Source organism: Furipterus horrens, unplaced genomic scaffold (genome assembly GCF_987537825.1).
Source record: "Furipterus horrens unplaced genomic scaffold, mFurHor1.1.pri manual_scaffold_10, whole genome shotgun sequence".
NCBI lineage: Eukaryota > Metazoa > Chordata > Mammalia > Chiroptera > Furipteridae > Furipterus > Furipterus horrens.
The window spans coordinates 97,230,008-97,253,724 of record NW_028327180.1 but is presented as its reverse complement, the minus strand read 5'-3'; the positions used below and the strand labels follow the sequence as shown (position 1 = coordinate 97,253,724).

The 23,717-nt window shown below is 49.7% G+C and overlaps 1 protein-coding gene across 1 annotated transcript in view; it reads right to left on the bottom strand.

Moving 5' to 3' along the window:
- Positions 1 to 1,193: 1,193 nt before the first annotated feature.
- The window catches only part of RANBP17 (RAN binding protein 17), a 223,965-nt gene continuing 201,441 nt past the window's right edge, over positions 1,194 to 23,717 (bottom strand). The window contains exons 26-28 of the mRNA XM_090288573.1: positions 5,302 to 5,400; positions 3,354 to 3,481; positions 1,194 to 1,620 (exon numbers count right to left, since the gene is read on the bottom strand). Coding sequence (XP_090144699.1) covers positions 1,524 to 1,620; positions 3,354 to 3,481; positions 5,302 to 5,400 — 324 coding nt within the window. The 3' untranslated portion in view covers positions 1,194 to 1,523. The remainder of the gene's footprint in view (positions 1,621 to 3,353; positions 3,482 to 5,301; positions 5,401 to 23,717) is intronic.

Genomic DNA, 23,717 nt, shown 5'->3' with positions numbered 1-23,717 from the left:
CGTTATTGTCTTGTGAGCATTTTACTGCAAATGACATTGTGCTTTTAGGTCTCAGACCTTCGTAAAGGAAACAGTGCCAGGCTGGGAGAGGCCTTTGCTGAAGCACTCCTGTGGCCCCAATGTTCAGTAATCAGTCCCTGAGAAACAGAACTTCCCAAGTCACACTTCCTCGAACAGCTGACGTTTTATAAAGTTCAGAACTTGCCTCCTCCAGAAGAATTCTGTTTCTCACGGCTAATGAAATACAGTGTAAGGTCAAGGCCTGCCTGTAACCCTCTTGCCCAGATTTCCTGGGTCCACGCACGGATGACAAGCACTGAGACAAACCTGGGCAACCCTGCTCTTACGTGACAGGCCTGTTACAAAGTGCCACCATCAAGAAGGGTTTCAACAAACGTTAGTCTGAGAAACGAAATTAGAACAGGAGCCTGTGGATTTACTTCTTCCACAGCAAGGCCCACGTTTCACGTCTTATCAGAAATAAAGGGCATACTATTTATCACGAGCCTGAACTCTGAAGACAGGACAGGGAGACAAACGCCATCCGACAGTGGCGACCCCAAACGAACAGCCTGGCTCCAGTCCCCACAAGCTGCAGAGGCCGCCTTCCCGTCCTGGGCGTGCGTTCGGCTGCGGCCCCCACGGCACTGGGTTTTCGGGGAGGCGGGGAAACCAGCTCTTCCTCATCCTCCGAAGATCTGAACTTTGGTACCTAGAACTGTGCTGGATGGCTCAAGAAGGCAGCGCTGCTTCCAATATATACTTTAGTTAGACACCTTCGGCTTCTCTTAGATTAAACAAAGCAGAAGGACGGGGGGCTGGCAGCGCCCGGGGGTTCCTGCTGGATGGCCGGCTCCTCCTGAAGAGACCTCTCTGCAGGCCGCGAGCGCTCAGCTTAATTCTTCTAGACCGAGCCGCTTCAGATTTATGCCCGGGAAGAGGAAACGTTGTTTGCAAGCCACTTAATTGCGTTACTGTCTCTGCACTTTATCAGATGCTGCGGAGGCAGAGGGCCGTGCGGTCGCGGGGCTGCCTCGGAGGGCTCCGCGGCCCTGGTCCCCAGCGCTGCTCCCTCCCGACCCCTAACGAACTCCCAACGCCAGGACCGGACGGCATTTGTCTCCATCTGGGGCCCGCGGCGAAGGCTGCCTCTCCAGCAGTTCTCTGCTCTGACTGCAGAACCAGTAACTGGTACACACGTAGGTGCAAACTGGTTTTATTACATTCTTTGGTTAAATACCGTCTCTACACCACTTCAGAGCGTTGTAAGAACAAAGATAACGGTGTCTGATAGAAAGACTGAAAACACGTTTGCCTTTTCAGAGCAAAGGACGAATTTACATAGAACGAATCTGCACTATTATAAATTCTTATAATTAGGTCAGACTTATAAAAAGGTAGGGCTTTTGTTGTTGCTTGTTTTGAAAAATAGATTCCCCTGGGCTCGCCAACACCCCTGTCCTGGGCCGGACCCGCAGGAGTCTCCTGATAAAGGCCGCTCGGCACTCGGTCAGGGGGTCACGTCAGCTCATCATGTCCAGACCGCACGGGTCGGCGCTGCCGTCGCTGCGCAGGGCCTCTGCCACGTCTCTTCTGAACACAGAGAGGTTCTGGGTGAACCTGTGGAAAGAGGAGGAAAGGACCGAGGGCAGTGGCCGGGTCGAGGCTGCACGGACCTCTGGATGCAGAGGCCACTGTGAAGTTCAGGACCCTGGACAGGGCCCCGGGGCAGGCGGAGTGGCTTCCTCCCACCGCGCTACAGGCCCGCGCCCCTCCCCTCCCAGAAAACAAAGGTTACTACCAAAACCACTCTGACCATTTTGAGGGGTGCATTTTGTGGTTATACTATTTAAAAGTTATTTTTAAAAAAGTCAAGTTACACACAGATGGTACAGAATACAAAGAAAAGAACTGAAGCTTATGTGCCAGGCTGAGTTTACATATAAATTCATTTAATCAGCACAAGGTTTCCTAAAGGTGGGTAACAGTATCCTCATTTCTACAGATGAGAAAACTAAACTTAGGGCTTCAAAATAGGGGGCACTGGGTTAGACCACCTGGGTTCAAACCCTGGCCTCACCGCTTCCTAACTGGGTGACCTCAGATGAATACCTGGGTGCCTGATATGAGTAGCTACTCCGCGGGACTGTGGGAAGTATGAATTTACTGGGTCACCTGGACAGTGCCTGGAAGTGCTCAATATAGTGCCAGGCACGCGGGGACCACGCAGTCCTTGCTGGTTAGGCCTCCCCGGAAGCGGAAGCGAGGAGGGCTGTCTGACACTGCTTCCCAGCACGGCTCGGGAGGTGGCACTCAAAGTCACCGATCTCAGTGGAAGCCACGGCCCCCCCACCCCCCACGAGGCACTGAGGGCTTCCCCACTCAGGGCCTGGCTTCGCAGGTTGCCCCTTTCTGCCTGGAAGGGCATCTTGGCGTGGAACGAAGGAACGTGTCTGCAGAGCCCATCCGCCATGGCCTTGTATTCGCTGAGCCCACTTTCACAAAAGGATGGGACAGGCGGTGGTTTTTCCTGACAACGTCATTTCTTATTGTCTATCTTCTCCACTAGAAGCTCCATGAGACCAAAAGTCTGGAACAGTTAGTGCACCCCTGGAGCAGAGCAGGTTCCCAGCAGCCCTCTGTGCGCCGCGTGCGTGGATGAACTCAGGCACGGCTGACGCATTTGGGTTCCCCCGACTTCGGCCTCACTGGCGATGCACCTGTCTTTGCTGTCGTCACAAAACCAGTTGGCTCCTCCTGCTTTTCTTTTTTTAAACCAGCCATTCTTAAAGGTCAGGCAGAGGAGCCTGTATTTACTGCAGGTCACACGTCCTAGGGACCACTCTTTAGCACGCTCTGTACTTCAACATCACAACCGATTACTGCTCCGTCATCTCTGCATCACTAGTGAATGAACTGAGGATCAGAGAAGCTGCCTGCCTTATTCACCGCCACACCGTGGAAGTCAGGGAGAAAACTGAAGGTGGAGTGTCTGACTGCAAAGCTTGTGCTTGTTCTCATGCTGGGAAGCCCTTCCTTGTCCCTTGTAGCAAACCCGAGCTAGCTTTCTCTGGCTTCTTCACTCAGTTACTTCTCCTATCTCTCCTGCTCGATTGCAGGCTGAGGCAAAGGCTGGGGTTCAGCCGTCTCTGCACCGTCCCCAGTAGGGTGCCTGGAGGAAAGCAGACACCCAGTCGTACTCACTGGCTGGAAGTAACCTGTGTCTAGGATGCCAGGGTGTAACAGAAAAGCCACATCAAGATGCGCGCCATGCTAAGCACAACCCAGTCTTTCCCACAAACCTGGAATACCCGCCTCCCCCAGAGCTGCTGAGCCTACCAGGTGTTGCTTACCTGTCTCTGTTCTTGATGGACAGGTTCTGCTCCACCCCTTCCATCAGGTTCCTGAAGCACTGGGCAAGGACCTCCTGCTTGGGGAGTGGCTGGCTGTTTATCAGACTTGCCCTCAGCTCACTGAAATACTGTTGGGAGACAGAGCAGGGGTCAGAGCTCCGACTCCGAGCCTGGGCCTGAAGAACGGCCTGGGGACGGGCCAGACCAGCTCGCACCTGCTCAGGCTCCTGGCTCTCAGGGAGCTCTCGTCCAGGCCCACTCCACACTGCGAGCCTCTGCAGAAAACGAAGGCAACAGGGGCCTTCCTAGGTACAGCTGGTATTATCCTTCCTTGTAAAGATCTCTTGCTATAATTGTTCCATTGTCACCGATCAAGTGAGGCTGACAGAGCCCTTGCTTCCTCGGCGGGGGCCAAGGCGGTGGAGGTCTTCCTGGCTTGCACCTCCACAAATCACAGAGAGGCTGGAAGAGGAGGGGGCCTCTCAGGCCGATGGGAGAACGTGGCCCATGCCTGGGGAGCATGCTGGGTCACTGTAGGCCGGGCCCAGGGCCCCGCCACCTGCACGGCTTTAGGGAGCCACTCCTCACATGCCTCCAGGTTCTGTTTCCAGGCTCTGTCCTTCCGGGTCAGGAGGGGTCTGCTCTACTGAGGTGGGCACTGGAGGAGCTTGCTAAGTTCTGCGAGAACTTTGTCACACCTGGTCATGAAGACTCCACCAAGCCCCGTCTGCTCTCTGGGATCTGTGAGCATTTGTACAGACAGGAGCTTTTATGCTAAACACGGCTCCTAATTATTGGGAACAGCCTAATTTCAGCACAAAGCCAGCACTGTGCCAGTCATGTGTTTATCCTTCCAAGCCCAAACAGCATATTTAATTTCTGTCATACGTTAAAAAAGCACACATCAAAAACACACATAATTAATATGGAGTCAGACTAATACTTAAATGCTATGTATCAGAGGCACTGGGTGTAAACCTCAATGTCTTCCTGAACAAGACTGGGAATGCACAAAACTACTTATTTTTCCTTTTTATAATGATGCAGTGACTCCCACCGAATAGAAAATTATTAGTTTTTCACCCCGAACCATGAGATATTGCCTCCATCAGTAAAGTATAATATTGTGATGTCATAAGCTTTTCCTAAACACTGAATTTGCCCTTATTCCCTCTCCATCATTTTAAAAGAACTGCTCTCCTTTATAGAGCCGGGATTTAAATCACAATAACACCGCGGGAAGATGAATGGCGCCGCCGCTGAATGTGGCTAAAATTGGATACTTCAGCACAGGTGAGTGATGAGACAGCGCTTCTCTTCGTGATATATTTTCTTCTTCTATTAGTTTCCTTCCAAGGCTGCGATTTCCGTCTGAATTTTAATGTATGCGGCTGCCTCTAATCTCACTGTCTTTTTCCCCAGTACTATCTTATTGTATAGACAATTCATTCTCCCGAGCAGTAATGCACTATTCCTGCCGACTGCTGGGGACACGGGTGGCTTCAGGAGGCAGCTGGCCGGCCTGGGAGGCAGCCCAGTGCGGCGCGTGCGCTCCGGGGCTGGAGACGCGTGCTCCCGGGTGAAGGGCGCTGCGTCTGCGGTTGGCCCTGAGGGGCTGCCGCCACCATCCAGGGCAGCAGGGGCCCCAGACTTAAGAGGAGGCCAAAGAAGGAGCAAACGGGATTATTGCTCGGAACTCCCTTGGAGCAGGGGAAGGAGACGAGGATGAGCTGGATGCACTGCTGAGCATGGGGCGCGGAAGCACTGGCCCCGAGGCCTTTGGGGAAGGGACTTCTAGGGATGCATGGCTCTGCCCCCGGGGGCTCGGGGTTCCAGCTCCAGCTCAGTGGCTCCTCTGTCCTTCACTGTCACAGCTCGGCCTGGCGGGCAGCGCCCCCACCCCCCACCCCAGGGCCCGCCGCCCGTGGGCCTCTGCAGGCACACTCACCTTCCCGTGAAGCAGGATGAGCCCCAGGAGAGGCCGGGACACCGACCACTGGTTCCGGCAGTCCTCAAAGACGATGGTGTTCATGAGCACAGACATCATCTGGGAGACAGGCACATGGGGACACTGAGCCCGGCGCAGGGCGGCCCACCCCGGGTCTTCCGCGGGTCAGTCCCTGCCTCTCAACCCTGGGGTGCTTTCCCTCTATGCGGGGTCACCAGGCAAAAGCCCAGCTCGCTTTCCTTTCTGCCTCTCGTTTCACCAAATGGGGCGAGTTATGGAGGGAGGAGTGGGACCCCTGCCACGTGACCTTGGGACATCCTGCCTCCTGCTGGCTCAGGCGGCTAAAGGCTTCTTCTCCTTCTTCGTTCACTAGTTCATTCGCTCACACGCTCACTTCCCTCCTACGTGAACATCCATCCGTTCTCCTAAATCCAAAGCCTGCGAGACAGCCAGGGAGGAGAGGGAGCACAGGCGCCCAGCCCAGCCCCCGCCCTTGAGGGGCCAGCAAGATGCTTCCTGGGGCAGACCCCCCGGAGGCAGCCAGAGGGAAACAGGGCTGGGTGGGCTCAGAGCCGCGGGCGCGCGGCGGATGGGGGGAGACAGGCGGGCCACAAGCAAGACCCCAGTGCCTGGTGGGAAGCCGGCGCTGAAGGGCCTGGACCTCATCCTGATGGAGTGAGAGCCAGTCATGGGTTCACAGCAAAAGACAGACATGCTCAGGTTCGTCTGGGGACACGGAAAACGTGTGCCGTGCCGGAGACATTGAAGGAGAGAGGCCAGAGATGAGGCTGCTGGAGATCTAGTGAGGCAAGCTGTGGTCACTCACGTGGGGCTGATGACACAATTTCTGCTTCTGGACTCTGCCCCCCACCTCTGGCCCCCCGTTTCCGTAGCTTCAGAGCTCCTCTCCTCAAGGAGGGCGGGGCCACGGGGGTTCTGCGGCAAAGGCCACCGCACGCATCGCCCCAGACTGGGCTTTGGGGACACCCGGTTTTGTCCCTCGGTATTCTTGCAGTCCCATTTCCCCGTGGTCTTGGGCACGTTACCAACCCTTCTTCTCTCTGTGCCTCAGTTTCATTAGCAACAAAGCGCAAGATAATAATCCAGCCTAAGAAAGCTCCGGGAAGCAAACGAGACGGTGGATGTGGGAAGTGCTGCGAAGAGCAGAGAGTGCTACAAACACTTAAGGTGTGTGATCGCTGCAGTAATGAGCTTCTCCGTAGCTCTGAACATCTGCCGTTGCGCACACACATCCACCCGTCGTCATCATCATCATCATCATCACACAGGCTGGCTGCAGATGAAATCTGCCAAGTCCAGACTCTGGGAAGAGGCGAGGTCCTCAGACTGATGCTGAGCAGCAGTTGCAGATCACGTGTTCCTACGGACACCCCAACAAGCCGCCCGCAGTCAGAGAGCCACAGATCAGACTGACAAGCACAACTAACAGAGCCACGGAGACAGGCTAAAATACTGAGGGCTCCACCATGTGAAGGCAGAATGGATATTTTCACGGAAAAGATGGAAGTTAGAGGGACTGAACTCCTCCAGTAACTGACAAAGCACCCTGAAGTGATGTGCCAATTACTTTATACAGTCCTCCGGTGGATTCATTTGTCTGAATGCATGTATTTATGTCTGTAATAAGTAAGGGGATGTTTGAATAAAATACTTTTCTAAAAATAAAGTTAGCTAAAATGGATGATTTTTTCTTCTTTTTTACTCTTCCGGAAAAATGGAAATTAGTGAGCAAATCTGCTCAAATGGCAGTGATGTGGCAGCTCGTTTCCCGAGCTCCTGTCCCTGACAGCTGCGGAGGGGGTGGGGCAGGCAGCTCAGCCCCGCGGCAGGTGCCTTTGGAGAAGGGCCCACGCGGAAGAGTACCGGGTGAAATGCGGAAGCACAGAATGCTGTCCCGGGCAAAGTGACATTGCTGGGGGGAAGCTCGGCGGTTAACGTGGCGAATGGCGGAGACCGCAAGGAGCGAGCTCCCAGCAGCCCTGCGCCAGCGCCCCCAGCCCCGCAGTCACCAAGCCACCAGTGCGCACTCAGGACGAGGCACGCAGCGTAAGCGTGGCCCCTGGGCCCCCCACTCCCGCTCACTGTCAGCACTGTTACAGGGATGGCCGAAATGGCCATTTGCAATTTGCCCATTTCCAGGGCCTTTGTCCAAAAACCCACAACAGCCACGTGTTATCCTCAGCAGCTGTTCTGCCCAGCTTGGGAGGGGCCGCTTGGGAAGTGGAGGCACGTGGCTTGGTCCACTCCACGTGTCTCAGGCACTCCCTCGTTCCCCTTTCTCGTCCCCACGGGCTTTGGCATGCGTCAATAGGAAATCCCTCCCAATGAAGTGAGACCAACATGGCGCAGCAGGGACAGGCTCTGGAGCCAGTGAGAACGGAGGTCAAGTCTAGCCTGGCCACACATCGACCTAACGTAGGAGGCTGGGCAAGCCACTCACTTCTCGGAGCCTTTATTTCCTTACATGTAGACGGGGATGACAGCGCCTACTTGGAAGGGCTGCTGTGAGGAATAACTTCCACAGGCCTCAAAAGTCATCAGTGTTTCTTTACTCCAACTACGGCTCCCTGGCCTGGCCCAGCGGAATCTTGTGGCTGAAGAAGTACCCCCGTTTCATGTCTTAGTTATGTACGGATAAATCAGATTACAGTCTCCTCACAATCTAACTTCATTGAGAATTGCAGTTAAAAAACCAAAAACAATAACCCCAAAACCCTAAAATGGGAAATGGGCCAAAGGCGTCCCTATTTGGTCTGGCACGTGTGTCAGTATGGATTCTAAATGACAGTGTTTCTGCTGTTCTGAAAACTTGGCACCTTCCAAATACAGCACAAAGCTACTCCACAAAGACCTGATCTGGAAAAAGACAACCAGCGATGCTGTGTGATTTGTCCCTCTGTCCCCTCCTCAGCCCCTCCTGTGCTGTACGGAGCTGCGTGGACTTCCCACTGCTCTCCCCACAGCACGGTGCCGACGGCAGGTGCGTCCTGTGCCCCCGCGGACACACGTAAGCAGAGACACGGCGCGTGCTGGGCGCCCCGGTGCTCGCTGCCGTCTGCAGTCTGTCGGGAGGCCGGGGCTCCGGGGCCGAGGCGGCCCGAGCACAGGGCGAGGACCGCAGTGCTGACTTCCTCTGAGTGACAACACTCCCTATAAAGTGGACACTCCCCTGTGAACGTTCTTTGAGCACACTGAATAGTGTGACTAAAAACATTCCACAGACTTCTAAGAAACCGGTGAAAAAAGTCAAACTCCTCCCTCCTGCTTCCCATCTGTATCAGGAAGACTAAACCGAACCTGAAGTGAGGAGAGGACCCCTGGTCCTCAGGGGTCAAACGCTCAGCATGCTTAGGGGACCTCAGCTCTTCCCTCTCTAATTCCGTCTCTTCGTTCAGAGTTGAGTGCAAACCAGTTACGGTTCAACTCCGCTGCTGTCGCACAGGGAAGGAGAAAATGGCACGGGGACAAGTATCTGTCCTTGTCCAAAAGGCAGCGGAAGGAGGGCCCGAGGAGGAGGCTTTGGTGTAGACCAGTGGTCCTCAGCCTTTCCCACCTCACGGCATACACTAACCACTAACATCCCGCGACACACCGAAAATATAGGGATAATTCTGATTCATTCGCGCCGGACGGCTGTTGCGGTGTTGGCTGCTGTCATTTTTCAATCTGACAGTCTAAGGGAGAAGAGGCCAGTGCCCCTGACTAAACAGTCAGGTATGGCAAGCTTTAAACGTCCCCGCGGCCCACGGGTTGGAAATCGCTGGTTTAGACACGGGAAGGACGGACCTCAGTAAAGGGGACAGACCAAGGAGAGAGCCTACATCTAGATGCGGGAGGGGGCGGAGGACAGAGCAAGGATGACCGGGCTGTGCCCAAGAGGACGTGTCTGCAGTGGGGCGCCTTGCTGCGGTAGGTGGGGGCCTGAATGGGAAGAGGGGTAGTGTATGCCCCTCTGGCCAAGCTAACACGGTCCTGACTGAGGTACCGAGTGGGCGATGTTTTAAGGAGCAACCGATACTAAATGCGCCCCACCCTCCAGAGCTGCTCCCGAGTCTCAGGCAGCCTTTGGCACAGGAAGTGACCTTTCAGAGGCCGGCGAGAGCGGGCCCGGGACTGGGCGAACCAGAGTGCTGCCGCAGGAGGGGGAGCGTCCAGGTCGCCAGTGCTTGCGGAAACAGGGGAATTGCTGTCCCTAGCACGGGCCGCTCCCGAGGCCCCCGCGCGCAGCACACACTGAAATGTGACCCTCCTCAAATTATTATAGATACTCGTCATCTTTAGGGAAAAGGAATCAACTGTGCTCTTTGCTGTGGTATCAGTGGGATGCTATGAAAAATACAAGTAATGGCCAAATAAGCGTCTGTTTCCTTGCCTGGATTAACCAAGCCCCATCATCTAAGTTACATTAAATCTTTTAATATCTGTACATATTAATAAGCACACCCTTAAATTCTTATATGTCTTTGTAGCCTCATAATAGAAGCAAGCAATATTTAGCACTTTAAATGGAAAAAAAAAAATCAAATGAAACGCAAGACGAGGTGAGACTCTTTTTTAAAGAAACAAGATTGCAGTCAATTATGAACGACCCCTTTTCCTCCAGAAAATCATCTGGGAGTCCTGCCTACTTGGCCTTTGCACAGTGCTAGCTCTGCTTTAAAAAAAAAAAAAAAGAAAAGGCTTCTCACCAATGAAGGTACTGCGGGCTCAGCAGTGGGCTTTGGTCTTCCATCGGCGCTGCCGGTCACACCTAAACTAAGGGCACCCTCCTCCTCCACCCCCGCAGCAAAGTGAAGGGATGCTTTTCCTCCAAGTGATGAATGGTCCACAGTATTTCAAACCCTTCCATTCGCTGTAAGATCTAAGGGCGCGCACGGCCTGGTCTTGCTGTTGTTTCAATCTCTCTCATCAGCAACATTACTCCTAGATCTCAAACTTTCACCTGAATCACCATTTGTTGGGGAAAGCATTGCCTGCCAGTCCCCTAGCTCATAAGAGAGCAGAGAAAAGTTGGGACGCAACTCCAGGATTAATTAATTGAGAGTACTGCGTGTAGTGTGCCTATTCTGAATGCCACAGCGCACATCGCAATGAAAACAGTGTTATTTTCCACGGTTGAAATAAATTATCATAAATAATTCACTTCAACGGCAGAGATGTACTGGAGAGCAACAGCACCAAATTGACTCCACTACACTCTGAGTCTCCTTCTTGAATCTTCATTATGCACTGGAAACTTTGTACGAGTAGTAAATCATATTTCAAGTGGCTGCAGAACTCATAGAGCAGCCGGCTGCATTAGAACGGAACCAGAAGACCCGGGGCTCTGGAAGGCCGTGGGGCGGCTGCGCAGCCCTGTTTGGGGAACTGGTTCTCACTCTTCTCTCGCCAAAGTCAAACAGAACACTTTTCGATTTGATGTGAAAACTAAGCATCGCTTGTCAAAAACATTATTTCAATTTCCTCTGGGTAGGGATGGCGGGGGAATCTGTAAGTAGAGGAATGGCTTTCAACTCCAAAGCCATTTTCCTCTGTGCAGTGACACTGTTATTTCTAGTTATTTCTAGTCCTGTGGGAATGACTGGCCTATACTAGCCCCTGGGGGTCCCCAAATTCGCCAACAGGTGTGCAAGCTCAAGGGAGACTAGCAGAGGCATGTGGGCTGTGGTTCTGTCTGAAAAGACCTGCTGACCTTTACAGGACAGGGGATGCTTAACTTGAATCTCAGCAGACGCACAGAGCATCGCCCGGGAAGGAGGATGTCAGGAATAGAAGATAAAACGAGAAGCAGCCCAGGAGACAGGGCTTGGCACGTGCGAGGAGCAGGAGCTCCTCTACAGGGAGCATCTGAGAGAGCCCTCCCGAGTGGCAGGAAGTGCAGCTGAGGACGAGGAGAGAACCCTGGGCCAAGTCCAGGCTATAAAAGGCCTTTCAGGTCACGCTAAATGCAGAAACGAGGCTGGGCCAGTCCACAGATGGGAACCTTCGAAGGACTTTTGAATGGGGATGAGGTTCCTGATTTGGAACAGTAACTGACGGGGACCGGAGAATGGCACGGCCGGGCCCCGTGGGGAAGTGAGGGGGGCCCTGGCCGGGCTGTGGGAGCAGACACAGAGCAGAGATCGGAATTCTAGATGGCACACCCCATTTTCTTCCCAGCAAATGAAGTCTTTCCCAGAAACATACCCTGATACTGAAGCTGCAGGTAAATTCTGAGCGTTAAGGACACGGCTCGGGCTCAGGGCTGCTGACGGTGGAGGGCTGGCTGCATCTGGCAGATCAACAGTCCAACAATGAATTCGGGGCCCAAGGAGCAGCGAAATGAACCCTAACCAGAGCACACGCATTTGCATGACAGACGGCTACAAGCACATGTTGATATTAAACATCCAGTGATAAAGTAAACTCTGACCGAGGCCATCCAAACTCAAGGACGGGAGCGGGCAACAGCCCGTTCCTCTACTGAACAGCCATCACCACGCTGGCCAATGAGTATCATATTTCACAACAGAATGACAGAAGGCGTAATGGCACGAGGGCATCGCATCCAGTCATCGGCGCAGAGTGCAATGAATATTGTGTTTAATAATAAATATATTATCCCAGCAGGAGGAGGTTCAAAGTTCCATCGCCTCTCATCTATCACCACATTCTCCCCGATTCCATGAAGGGCTTTGGTTGGATGGACATAAAACCCTTCACAGCCGACAGGGGAGGATTATTCCACTTACCCTGCTCCAAATGATTCTGAGTGGGGAGGAAAAGTATTTCTGTGGAAAATTCACGGGGCCCTCAGAAGCATTTTCCACTGAAGAGTAGGCCCGAGTTTGCATCCAACCCACAGAGGATGGTGCGCCGCCTTTCAGCTTGAGGGATTTTATTTATAGTTGTCTAAATGGCACAGCGGGCACTGGCCAAGAGGCCGGGAGACGATTCAAAGATGTTATTGAGATCCGCAAGCTCTCTTGCCCTAATAATTATACAGGGCCCCTAAGAAGGGATAGTGCCCAGGAGTGCTGGGAACCGGGCCTCGTTCCTTGGCTCCCTCGGGCATCTGCCGGGCTCGGGGCCAGACCCTGGCATGTGCAGATATCCAGGGCACGGTCCCAGCCCGCAGGTGGCTCACAGTCAAGCAGGGGAGACCATACACAGCATGTAAACTATGACAAGACAGCAGAGCAAGTGTCATACACGGACGCCCGCCCAGGGGCTCTGAGAGACCAGAGGGGGCGGGCAGGACCATCTCGTAAGTGCAGAGAATAAGCCAAGGCTGGCAGGCGGTCCGGAGGGAAGAAGGGCGAGCAGGTGCAAAGGTGTGGAAGGGCAGGATGCTGAGCGGCTCTGGGGGCCTGGGGAGGGAGTGGGGGGCGTGCCGGTGGCCAATGAGGGGGACAAGGGCCAGGCGTGGGGAAGAGGTGGTCAGCACTAGAGGACGCGGGCTGTACCCTGTGCAGGTTGAAGGGATCCCGCTGGCAGTGCTGTGGAAAGCGGAGCTGCCTCTACCACCGCTCCCGGGAGCCAGAGCCTTTAGGAAGTCTGGGCCATCAGACTTCTTCCAGGAAGATGCAACATTTTGCCTGCTCCGGGCCTGGGAGGCCGCAGGTGGGTCCCCTGCCTGTCCTGTGCCTCGGTGAGGACGCACCCCGGCACCTGCCCTGCCGCTCTGTTGCCGGTACCCTGAGAAATGGCACGGCCATTACTTCCCTTGGCCCACGGCACATAACTCAATAGTGTCCCCTGTCAGGAATGGTTCTCTTGGTCAGGAAGCTTTTTATTGGTGTTCAGCCTTCATTTTCTCTTTCTTAATATTATCCCATTATGCCAATACTCCATTGTGCCATGCTAAGTAATTCCCTCTCCTCCTTGGCATTTACATCCTCCAAGTATTTATAGACTTATCAAATGCCCCATTTGGTTGTCACTTAGGCTGGCTATACATATTTAGCTTCTTTAATCTGGCCCCATAAGCCAGCCCTTCCATTCTCCTAAATCACTTGAGTTACTCTCCTCCAGGTTTCTATTTGTTTCTAGCCTCTCTGTAATTCAGGGGGCTCGGGAAAAAGACGGGGTTGGGAAGAGAGGGCAGGCTCCTTCTGTGGGATGAGCGTGCTGCATTTGCATGGAGAGGGGCTTCTCCCTTCAAGTGCAGCCCCCCTTAAAGCAGTCCAGGCCTCTGGAGGGGCGAGGAATCCTGCGGGCATTTCAAGTCAATGTCCTATTCTTAGCTCTCATTATGTGCTAGGTGCACCCATGCAATATATGTCCTGCGCTCCTACTATGTGTCAGACATTGTGGTACAGAATTGAATAAAGTGTGGTCCCTGTAGCCTTATGGAGCATGATAGCCTAGGTATTTATTAATCTCTTCTTGTCCATCCATCAAGTTGTTTCCTTATAATCTTAAGGGTCTTAGAGAAATCATCTCTAAATGCACTTAACTCTAATTGACGCTTTTAGTTCTCCGAGTGGAACTCCTTGGTCCCATCTAAAACAAGACGCCACATTAAGTATGGGCATTAATACACAGCTACTTAGGGCTTTCCTTCTGCTGGGTCTCTCTGGGGCCTAGGAGACGTCTCTTCAGGCCTTGCCCTTTCCTTTGCTGTACTTCCTGGCAGTTTATTTCATATTCTTTGTTCCTATGACCTTGACTAACTGTACCCACGAACGTCTTTTCTTTTCCCTGGCACTGATGTTCCCAGTTATGGGGCAGGCTGAGGCGGTGCTGGAGTGGGAGGGCTCTAAGGCAGTGAGTCCGGCTGACGTCCTGGGGAGTGCGGGCATGAGACCACGGGACGGAGGAGTTTAGCTGCCTGATGCTGGAGGCCTGTCCAAGTAAGGCCCAGAATTCGCCAGGGGGAGGCGCTGTTACCCTCCAACAGGTGAAGTGCTTATCCCAGGGACGCAGGTGCTCCAAGCTGGGTATGCTGATTGCAACACCCGTCTCTTATGATTGTTACAAAGTAGAAAGTCCTTAACCAATACAGAGAATCTGCAATTAAACAACTCTGAAAGGAGGATGGGATTTCTTCAGTCTGCAAGCACTGAGTCTATTTCCCTAAGCATGACAAGGGATACAGAATTGACATGTAAGAGCTGTTCCGGGCTATAAAGCATATAAAGCACCATTAATTCACAAAAGGTCGGAGGATTAGGGAACCTTGACTTCGTTCTTCAAGTAGTGATCAGATTGCAATCAAATAAAGAGTCTTCCCTAACATACCATAGCAGCTCATGGCTGCCCCAAAGGCTACTACTGTTGGTCAAACTTTCCAAGAGTTAAGAGAGCAATGAATACAAAGATTTAATTCACAGCTCCAGCACACTAATATATTTTGGGAAAATTTCACATAATTTGCCCTTCAAGTATGTGAAAAGCCAGTAATAACTGTAAAATGAATAAATCATGCCATCATTAAGCCAACTCACAGATTATACTGTTCCACTCTCTCAAGAAACTCAAAGGGCTTCTCACACCACTCACAATGCCACTCAGAAAAAAGAAGGCAGGAGAAACCCCGTCACTTACCCTGCTGCCTCCCCAGGATAGGATGAGTGGGTAAGAAGAAAAGCCAGGGAGGAGGAAAGGTGAAAGCCCTGGGACGCCTTGCTGTGGGGAACTGTGTACAACCTAGAGATAAACCCTTCCTTGTGTTCCAGGCACCGATATTTACTGGCTGTGTGACTGCAGGCAAGTTATCTCGCCTCTCTGAACCTCTGCATGCTTCTCCCATGTAGGTACTATGAGATTTCTCCTGTACCCGGACTCCCAAGTTTAAAAATATCCATATTGGCCCTATCTGCCCATGAGGATAGAGATTCAGAAGAGACATTAGGTATGAAGACATTATATAAATGGAAAGTGTTAGGAAGCTGATTTTCATTCTTGCCATTCCAAGGCACTGTCCGGAGTATGCAGGAAGAAAAAAGTGAAAAAGTCAGTCGGGGGGCCCAGAGAGGGGCCCACGAAAGAGCCACTGGCACCTGCACACCGGTTTCCGGAGTGCAGACACCTCTGACCGTTCTGGAATGCCCTCTCTGGTTCACTCTGTCCTCGTGACTCCCCTGAGCCAAGACTTTCTGCTGTGAGGACAGCAACCACCACAGACAAAAGAGGCCTGAAAGGGTGGACTTGACGACCCCTGGCCCAGGTCTCCGGGACCTACAACCAGGGACAAGGGCTGGCATGGACCTCTTCTCTCACTGAGATTCTCAGTAGCTGTAGACTGGCTACTTTCTCCGAGCCCGTGGCAGGGAATGGCTGCCCATGGCTCTTGACTTTTCAAGTCTTCCGTTCAGGTGAAGGCTAGGGGCCGACCCATTCCTTGGAAACGCGGACTTCCAAACGCAGGGCCGGCTCATCGAGGCAGCCTGTGTCAAGCATTTACCTCTGGTCCAGTCAGTTCTCAAAAAACGAGGGTCCTCAGCTCAATCAGGGATTGATGGATGAGGGATACTGTGGGTCTCCCTTTGCCTTTCCTCCACTCCACCAATCCCGTTTCTGGTCCATTGAAAATCAGTACCATAGACTGGTTAACAGCACCGCTACTTACTAGCTGTATGACATCGGGTGAGGCACCTGACTTCTTAGAGCTGCAATTACCGTAGTTTGATGATAAAATGGAGATAAAAATATCTGCCTCACATATGGTGAGGCTTAAATAGGGGAAAAAAATATATATATACATACACACACACACAAGAATCTATGTGTGTGTGAAGCACTTATGTGTCTATGTGTCTATAAAGCACTTAGCACACAAGCCTAGCATATGACAATCATTTCTACTTCTTTTTCATCATCATCATCACCATTCATCATAATTCTCTCTCTGAGTCTGAGGTTGCCCTTCCACACTGACTTCGTAGGTCCTAGGGGCCCTGCAGAAAATAAGGCTCTGTTACAGGATGGAGGAAAAGTCCCGCTCTTCTAGGAGGTACGAAGGCCCCCCCAACCCTGCAGCGGCAGCGAGGACCCCGCTGACCCCGTGTGCTCTGGGTAACGCAGTCAGCCTCTCTGTGATCCCCGCGCGAGTTCGGGGTCCTGCGGGTGAGCCCTGGACTGGCTTGCGTGTGACTCAGGAAGACGATCTCAAGTGTCGCCTTCGCATGTCACAGCAGCACTGCTTAGAGTAGGAAGACTGCTCTGCCATTAAACTTGGGAGCGCGAACGAAGCCCCCGGTAACTTCTGACTGTGCCGCGTGGCTAAGTGCTGCTCCCACGCTGCTGGCGTAGGGAGGCGGATGTCATCGGCGGCGCTTTCTTTTTCTGGGAACTCTTTAAAAACCAAGACCAAAGCCACTGAGAGCCAGCAGACAAAGAGGTCCCTTTGAAACACAAATCGTTAATTTTCCCAGAGCTGGTCTCAGTATGTAATCTGTGGATTAGGAATTTCCCTGGCTGAGGCACTTATCCTTAATTTACAACGATAGCCCATTATGCCAATCGCTATTAACGAAGAGGCCGAAAACCATCTTACTTGCCGTTGGCCACACCGGGGGAGACAGCGTTACACAGCACGCCCAGTCACGTACCACCACTGGGCTAAGCCGACGGACAGCTCCGTGCTTTCTCCTTAAGAAATGCTGTCTATCTGCCTCACATGGGCGGGAGGGAAAAGGTATGGCCGTCGTTCATTCTCTACAACTCCTTTGCTACTCTGAGAGCATCTGCTGCAGACCAACAGCAAAACGGACTCTGATAAACTGTAGATAAAAGAATGACGACAGATTGCAGCCCCTTTAATTCATGAAGAGCACACCTGGAACCCCTGGGAATGCCACATCAAGCCACCGGCACCCAATGACTTCATGCCAAATCCCAACCCATATCGTATTTTTTAGATTAAACACAAAGGCTAATGGACATAGGACTTATTTATTTCAAATTCTTCTTTTATGAAGAGTGGGCTCCTTGGAAAACATTATAATTCCCCTATTCTATAAACACACCAATATAATTGCAAAATGACATCATTCTGTTTTCATTTAATTACTCCTGAAATGCTTTCTATTTAATATTCATTACTCAAAAGCTAATTTAAAAGAGAAAGAGATGCGACTTATTCAAAAAGATGTACTGTCATTCACAGCAATAGTTATCTAATATACAGAAGTTAATAAAGCAGATTAATCTACAAGTCCCTTTAAGCCATTCTTGAGTTTTGAACAACTGCCTCTTTGACCTTTCACCTTCACGCTGTGCACCAGTAGCAGGTGCCAGCTGTACAGAAATTATGGCTGCGCATTTGAAGGCAAAATCTTTTCTTACTTTGCTTCTGACCAGCAGCTGACCCTGTAGGAGTGATTGTTTCTGGTGCCGGCCTAAAGGCTACATAAACCAGGAGCAGATAAACAAAAGGCTACATAGACCAGCTGCCTTGCCTAAGGGTACCATCCTGGGCTGACACCTCCACTCCTTCTCCAGCGTTCCAAATTGCTCCTTGTGTGTTTCCATACATGCATTTCACCCTTGTTATTTTGTGCGAGGGGTGAGCAGGGGTGGGCCTAAGAGAAAAATCTCCTAAACAACAAAAAACCCATCCCTTCCCTCGAACTTGACTTTTGAGTATTCCTTGTCAAACTGTGCCATTATGATGCTAATCTAGGTCTGATTTAGCAACTTTAATAAGAGGCTAAACCCTCCTATAATTAGATAATAAAATTTTATTATGCATTTTAATATTAAAAGTCTTGAAATCAAACTCTTCAAATCATATGCTGGTACAGACAGACCTAAGGTACTTAAGTATCATAGCCCCAGAAAACGGGAATCTGAAAAAGCACGTTGTGACTAATTTTTCTTTCTTTCTTTTTTTAAAAAAAGATTTTATTTATTTTTAGAGAGAGGGGAAGGATGAGAGAAAGAGAGGGAGAGAAACATCAATGTGTGGTTGCCTCTCGTGCGCCCCCAACTGGGGACCCGGCCTGCAATCCAGGCACGTGCTCTGACTGGGAATTGAACCTGTGACCCTTTGGCTTGCAGGCTGGTACTCAGTCTACTGAGCCACACAGCCAGGGCATATTGTGGCTAATTTTTCATTCTCAGAAATGTAAACATGGAATTCCTATGTGGTGGCAGTGAAAGCTCCAACACTCTTAATTATGTGCGGGGCAGAATGAATCTATTCAAGTATGAAGCACACTGTACCATTTCTAGCAACGGTGTGAGGTGGCTCTGACAGTTATTTCTCGGATACAAATTACACAAGTATAAAAACAATCCCCATAATGATTAAATGCAGTTATGTACATAGGAGAATACCCGTGCAAATGGTAACATATTTAAATGGTTTTCCTTCATTAAAAAAATTATATATGATATTAAACCATCAATCACTGCTGAGGCACAGGAGTTTAACTGTCTTGTCACTGGCTGAAACAAATGACTTGGAGACTGAATTCGGGCTCACTCAATATGGTGTCTTTGCTGTTGCTTAGTCACCCAACTCTCTGCTGGTTTGGGCTACATCTGGTAGGTTCCATCCTTTTCAATTAATAAGGGGAGTTACGCCATCAACGGATCACATCTATAAACTGTGCTTGGAGGTGGAAAGGGCACATGTCCTAGTGAAAAACAAAACCAAACAGAAACTTCTCTGTTCTGCTAACCATTTGGAACAGCGGGGTTATTATGTAGTATGTAATAATATACAATAATCTTATCCTAGCATTACCATTTAGTTTATTATGCAGTAAGTGGTCTATGATCATGCTAGATTTGATACCTAACGTTACTGCCTGCAGATTGTACTTAAGAAATCTAATTTTTATTTTTATTTTTTGTTTTGTTTTGTAGGTAGTCATTGACTATCACAAGGTGCCCGGTTCTGCTAGGTGCTGGGACAAGAATCAAGATAGTGATAATCTTGGGGGAAAACAAGGGATTTGGTTGAAGAGGTATTATAGTCACAACACTAATTTAATTATGTATCAATCAAGAATAGGTTTCTATTTTAACTGGTTTTTATTTTTTAAAATACCAGTTTTTTTGGGTTACAGCTAAAATAGTCATCCAACAATTCTATAATAAAAATAAAATCAAAATGGCAAGAATATGCAACAAGGATATGGACCAAAATCATCCTTCTAGGGATGAATAGACAAATAATTTATAATATCATGGATAAGATGCCATTTAAATGAAAAAAGACTGTTTTTCTATTTTTAAGAACATAAACTTTAATTTTATAAACTGATCTTTAGCGGTGGTAGTCACATATTCATCATTCTTAAGAGTTTTGGTCTCTTTTGGACTTTTATTACCTGGCTGTTGCCTGGCTACTTTTGTCCAGCCCTGGTTCTTTTAGATATTCTGATTTGATTCTGAATAATTAATTTTATTGTATCCTTTCTGTATGCAAAATAACACATCCTTTTAAAACTAATAAAAAAAAAAACTGTGCTTCAAAAATTATCAAAACGTCACAAGAAATAAAAATACCATGGTAGCAGTGCCACAGGAGATGTGTGAGGACTTCGAGGGCCTATGCACTGGAGGGTCTTATCGCTCTGAAATTCTCTAAGATTATATAACACAGAGGTGGGAAACTGGGAACCAGACACATAGTGCTGACCGGCAGAGCACTTTTATTTTTTGTTTTCAGTTTGCAATTAGTGGCCAACATTTTGAAGTCTGGATTTCTGGCTTCTCTTTGGGGGTTAATCTCAATAAATCTGGCAACACTGAGTCTTCTTATAGGGGAGCAATTAGGGGGGCTGTGTGGACGCTGCCCCCTTTAGGCAGGAATGTGCACTCAATTCAGGTTTTCTGCTTGGCTCTAATAGGCATCTTAGCTTGGAAACTGGGAAGGAGAGAAAGAGGGAGGCTCAAAGGAACCCCCGTGTCAGTTTCAGACTTGCCAAGACCTTGCAGAAGACCTTAAGAATGACCTGTGGTAGAAGCTTCCTTTAGAAAAGAGAAGCTGTTTACAACCAGAAAGATGTGAAAATCAGCATTCTGTACTGATGAGTCAGTGAGAATCAAGACGGAGCCTAGGGATGGGCTGGGGGTCGGGGGGCGGATGCAGAACACCTGTTGCTTCCCCGACCTCACTACTCAGCTGCCATCCTGAGTCGACCCCAGGAACACCAGGCTGGAGTAAACCTCGGGAGGTACCCCAAAGGCATTAGAAGAAATCATGAAGCAGTTACACCATGAGACTCTGACCTTCCCAAGGGGACATGTCTGACTACATTTTATACCCTCAATGTCTGGCCATAGAATTAAGGACTGGGACTGGGTGCAGTGGAAGGGAGAGGACACTGCCAGCTCTGCTGTCTCCACCCCGGTGACGGTGGGGGACACAGGGCTTCTCTGTACCAGCCGGCAGAGCCAGCTCCTCTCCCTTGCCCGCTGCCTCTTCGGGTCACTGCCCATCTGTTTGGTCCCCGCTGCAGCACGAAGCTGAGGTATAGGATGACTGCCCTAAATCACTCCGCCTCAAGGATGGCCCCGGGGGGACTTACTGGAAGCTCAACTTGCCTCAAAGCAAGTGCTTCAGATACACAAACTATTTCAGATTCGTCGCCAACCAGCTAGAGCTCTGTGGTCAAACACGTGAACCCTGGAGTTAAACAGACCTAGGCTGACATTTCAGGTTTTCCACTCACTGACCAAGTGACCTTGGGAACGTTAATCACTTCGTGCCTCAGTCTCTAAATCTGTGAAATGGAGATCATGCCACAAAGATGCTGTGATGACCAAATCAGATGAAGTACACAGGTCCAGAGTTTAAGCCAGTGCCCGCACACAGAAAGCACTTACGTTTTGCCAGTGTTATTTTTTCCCTAGAGATGAATACACAGTACATGCACAGAGTGCTGTGAAGACCCAGCTCACGGCAGCATCTGCAAAAAGCAGCTGTGTCAGGACACAGGAGTTCCTGTTTTCCGCTTTCGCTAACGACCTATCCCTGCTTCCTTTAAGCCTTTTTAATTCATGTTATCCTCTGATCCTCTTGTGAGTGGCCTTGCAGTGTGTGTTTCTGATATCAATCTATGGCCATATTTTTGATAATAAAGTTGCAAATCAACTAGACTGAGCTAATGGGTCATGTAGAGGGCATACGTTCTATTTAGGGTTTGCCAGAAATGTCTTTAATAACGTTAGAAAATCTGGCTAATTATTTTTTAAGAGGCCATGAGACATGACTATATTTCATCTGCTTAAGTGTTTCCCACTGTGTGAGTCCTGCTAAGTTTCTCTAGGCCCAAACCTCCCCATCAGTTAAATACGCGACTGCACTTTCCCCTGCTTACGATTATGGAATGGCATCTTAAGTATGAAAGATGCCTTGTATAGTATGTCAAAATGTTGAGCAATATCGTTTCAATCTAAACACAGAAATGAAAGAAGAGCAGATGATTTCCCTGCTGCCGTAATTCACTTTGGGATGTATGTCATGAAGAGCACTATACAAAAGCAATTTTCATTGATTGACTGACTGATTGAGGAAAAGGGTGAATGTTCCTTTTCAGCTGATGTCCCTGCTGAAGTATGAGTCTTACAGCTCCTGACAGCTCTTCACAGTTTGTAGTTAAACGCCCCGTTAGTGCAAAAAAGGAGGCGCGGGGGGGAGGGTTCTGGGTTTCTGGTACGTACTTGAGTCAAACAGTTAAATATATGAGGATAAGATAAATTCAAGCCTAAATGTTCGAATCCCTCCATTCAATACATTTTGATTTTAGAGAATATAATTGCTAAAAATACCTTCTTAACAAGTTAATCACATAATTTAACCTGTAATACTAACGATCACATAGTTTTTGTTCTCCTTCTGTAGAAGGTGCTACTCTTATCACAGCAATTAGCTTGGGTTGAAATTCTGACTTAGGAAAGCATTCCGAGTCAGCGCCCTGTTCCAATAATCTGAAAAAGCATCCGTCGCGCCTTTGCCATGGCCCTGCAATTCTGTAAGACTCGCCCCTTCATTTACCTAATCGGGGCAAGTCTCGCACTCCGGGAGAGAACTGAGCGGCCGCTGCTGCACGCGTTATGGACGCAGACGCTTACCGTGACCAGCGGTGAGGCTGAAACAGTTCACATGGGAGTCTGACCTTCTAAGTCATGGTGGCAGATCAGTGCCTACTCACTGTCACTACCGGCCTGTCCTTAAAATGTCGGCTTATCTTTCTAATGACATAAAAACACACGGGAAATTTTTTCTTAATTTATATAAATTGGGTTTTTCTCAATTGTGAAGTCAAAACGATGTTGGTAGACAATAATTCTTACTTGAAATAGAGCTACTTAAGTCATCATGCATCTCCAAATGGACTAAATTTAATGGCTGCAAAGTTAGATTTCTTCGCAAAATATGACAGATTGCTTATTTGGAGAATGTTTTTAACAACACTGAAGACTGAGAGCCACACAGCAGGTCCAAAGGAGGGCAGTTAAGGTGAGAGGCACTTAGAATGTCCTTCCCAGGCTGCTGCATACAGACGGGAGGCCTATTAAGAGGCAGGAAAACCCCTTCTGTGGGTTCATGCTTCGTTTGCCCTGGAAGCTTCAGGAGACAACTTTTGCAACATGCACGGACGCTCCTGACGCAATTACGCTTCCAGCAACATAGACCCAGGTTGGGGGGAAAAGCAATTCCGACTAGTAAATAATTGCAGCATCATTGCATCAGTTTAGTTTAAAGAGCTGACAAGCCCCCGCTAAACCCCAAGCACAATTAGCCATCAGGGCCTAGTTTTTCAGCACTGTTAAGCAATTTGTAACCCATTCCTTTTAATAGGGTTAGGCCTTACTTAGCGGACACAGATGTCTTGAAAACCGAAACCTCGAGTCATGAAGCAGCAACCTTGTTCATTACTTTCTGTGATAGGCAAATCATCTATAAAATCAGCATTTAATGGGCAACCAATGAATAATCAATGGCTCACTTTTCATCTGAGTGTGAAAATGAGAATAATCTAATACAAAGTCCCTCTGGTAAGAGGCTGCATCTTGGGTTCTGCTGCTCTTCAGGGCTGATTTATAAGGTCTGGAAAGCTGATGTAAACAGATGATCAATGGGACCCATCCTTGCTCATAATAACCCCCAACTGGCCCACTCCTTCTTTTCGAAGTCCATCCCTTCAGGCTATTAGCTCTGTCCGGCTAATTCTTCCCACTACTCCTGCCTGCTGCTTTTACTCCGGCCATCCGTTCAGTCCAGCCGACTCAGAAGTAATTTTATACGCAGCAGAGAGCGGGTGGAATTGATTTTTCACTCAGCGCTCAGTTCCCATCTGAATAATTATCAATTTTACTGCCTCATAAAGGGAAGAGTCAAAATTTCAAATCAATTCAAAAGAGCTTTTGAGACGATAGAAACTGTGCATAAGAATAGAGGTCAAAGTTGTCAGTGACCTAAGGAGATGATGTCAGATATTACTATGCCCAAG